This window comes from Laccaria bicolor, genomic scaffold, assembly GCF_000143565.1.
Source record: "Laccaria bicolor S238N-H82 LACBIscaffold_550 genomic scaffold, whole genome shotgun sequence".
NCBI lineage: Eukaryota > Fungi > Basidiomycota > Agaricomycetes > Agaricales > Hydnangiaceae > Laccaria > Laccaria bicolor.
In genome coordinates, this window is record NW_001890365.1 from 1 (window position 1) to 2,968 (window position 2,968).

Consider the following 2,968-nt stretch of genomic DNA (forward strand, 5'->3'; position numbering starts at 1 on the left):
CGCCGCCACCTATTCTCGAACATCACCATCTCTGTTGGTCGCGGTATCGGACGGTTCGGTGACCTCTTCCACTCTCCGCACGCGACCATCACGCCCTTCGTCAAGTCACTATCCCTCATCGCAGAGGGAGCACAATGCAGCACAAACGGAGAGCAGTCGGAATTCCTCATCCAACTGCTCTCCAAGCTGAGGGTCGTACCGTTCCGTACCTTTTCACTTAAATTCAAAGAACAGGGTGGATACGTGCTAAGGAAAGATCCTCTCTCTGCGCAAGCGCGTGGCTTTGTGTCGTCCTATCGCACTGTGGTGAACCTCCGCCTCCATTGCGAGTTCAGCACGATTACAGACCTGGTTGAGCTGATCTGTTCACTTCCCTTGTTGGAGGTCGCAGATCTCTCTGTGCAAATTCATGAGTCGCACGGTGATCCCCAACATCGCCCACCGTCGACACTGCGAAAGGTGATACTTTGGAAGCGGTTCCAGCCAATTCTGGATTGGATTTCAGACATCACCCCTGATCATTCGATCTCTGATATTGTTCTCAATTACGATCCCCACTCTCAAGATCCCAAGAGGATCTCCCAATTTTTGCCGTCCCAGGGGAACAAATTGACCAACTTGACGTTGACATCGTCGTGGAAATCCAAACGTGAGTCGTGCCTTATTCGATTACTCCGCTAGATCCTGATGTGATATCTACAGCCTACGCCCGAGCTTCGTCTATAAACATTTCTTCCAATGGTGGCCTCAGTCGGCTAGAGCTCCATTATTTATCACCTGATGATGTGGAGGGTATCCTCAACAGCGTATCCACCTCATCGCCGGTGGAAATCGCAATCACTTTTGGTTCTTTCCTTGGTTTTATGATTGGCGACTTGATCAACAAATTGGATTCAATATTCTCCGAGCCACGTCATGATCGCTTAAAAAGCCTTGCGGTCAGCGCCTCCGGATTGAACTTGGACCCTGAGAAAACGTTTCCACATTGCCGGAGTCGTGGTATTCTGACAAAATTCACTGCACTGCCTAAAGTTTGAGACCCGGGACATCAGTGGAACTGATCCGGACCCGGATAATTTTCAGTTCCCTATCACTCTAACAACCTACAACCAATGGTAGACAATCTAGTACTCTACCATTGAGGGGTTAGAAATCAAAAGAGTCTCGAGAGTGAACCAAACACGTCGAGTTCCATTGCGGATTCCGCGACTCTGAGGGCGCACACGCGTGATCCCGTGATTCTGGGACAGTTACGTAATGTTCTGCTTGGTGGTAAAAGACCACCCCGCCGCCTGAGTCTCTTTAACAGACGAAACGTTGGTCTACGTCGCGGCCATACTCGTCCAAAGTCTCTAGAACACTTTGCTCGTCAGCTCGGAGCTTCGATCCCCGCCTCCTCACTAGGTCTTCGAGGAAAACATTGAACATCCAGTTGAAGCTCTGCCGACGATAGAAAATCTCTTCCAAAAATCGAAATCTGGAGTATGCTTATGGCCAGGCCGTCTAAAATCGCCCCCTATAGCAACCATTCCGAATTTCCTGCGGAAATTGTTGATCTCTTTCTTGATGACTGTCAGCAGGATGCCGCCACCCTCATCTCGAGCAGCCTCGTCAGTAAGAAATGGGTCCTCTCAACACGCCGCCACCTTTTCTCGAACATCACCATCTCTGTTGGTTGCGATATAGGACGGTTCGGTGACCTCTTCCACTCTCCGCACGCGACCATCACGCCCTTGGTCAAGTCACTATCCCTCATCGCAGCGGGAGCACAATGTAGCACAGACGGAGAGCAGAGATCCCTCATCCAACTGCTCTCCAAGCTGAGGGTCGTACCTTTCCGTACCTTTTCACTTAAATTCGAAGGACGGGATGGATACGTGCTAAGGAAAAATCCTCTCTCTGCGCAAGCGCGTGGCTTCATGTCGTCCTATCGCACTGTGGTAAACCTCTGCCTCCATTGCGAGTTCAGAACGATTACAGACCTGGTTGAGCTGATCTGTTCACTTCCCTTGTTGGAGGTTGGAGATCTCTCTGTGCAAATTCACGAGTCGTACGGTGATCCCCAGCATCGCCCACCGTCGACACTGCGAAAGGTGATACTTTGGAGACGGTTCCAGCCAATTTTGGATTGGATCTCAGACATCACCCCTGATCATTCGATCTCTGATATTATTCTCAACTACGATCCCGACTTTCAAAATTCTGGAAGAATCTCCCAATTTTTGGCTTCCCAGGGGAACAAATTGACCCACTTGACGTTAGAATTGTCGCGGGAATTCAAACGTGAGTCGTGACTTAAGTACTCCATTTCTCCGCTAGATCCTGATGTGATTTCTATAGGCTACTACTTCCCAGCTTCGTTTATAAATATTTCTTCCAATGGTGGCCTCGGTCGCCTAGAGCTCCATAATTTATCACCGGATGATGTGGAGAGTATCCTCAACAGCGTATCCACCTCATCGCCGGTGGAAATCGCGATAACTTTTGGTTTATTCCCTGATTATATCATTCGCGACTTGACCAACAAATTCGATTCAATATTTTCTGAACCACGTTATGATCACTTGAGGAGCCTTGCGGTCAGCTTCTCCGGAAGGGACTTGGACCCCGAGAATACCTTTCCACATTGCTGGAGCCGTGGTATTCTCACAGGATTCACTGCACCACCCGAAATTCGAGATTAGTGGAGCTGATTCGGACCCCGGGGATACCAATGGCATTCTTACAAGCCACCCGAACCTCGGCTTTCGCTAAGGTGTAATGTAGCTTCCATAACTCACTCAAGATCAATACCATTCATATAAACCTTCCAATCCCGATGTCGCGGCTCATGCGCAAGCGAATCTGTCCCGACACGCTCTCACACTGCTGCATGTATCATTCCCCAGGCAACGTTCGCCTCTAGATCTTATTGATGTATGAAACTTGACACATCCACCGCGCCAAAGTCCTTGAGAAAGGAATCCAA

The 2,968-nt window shown here is 49.4% G+C and overlaps 1 protein-coding gene across 1 annotated transcript; it reads left to right on the forward strand.

The window, feature by feature from the left end:
* On the forward strand, positions 1 to 2,684 carry LACBIDRAFT_336292 (uncharacterized protein; the record flags this gene model as incomplete). The annotated part of the gene is made up of 6 exons (XM_001891238.1): positions 1 to 649; positions 703 to 938; positions 1,033 to 1,115; positions 1,499 to 1,614; positions 1,687 to 2,283; positions 2,341 to 2,684. Coding segments are annotated over 6 exons (2,025 nt in total), but the record flags the coding sequence as incomplete, so codon positions are not given.
* Positions 2,685 to 2,968: the final 284 nt, after the last annotated feature.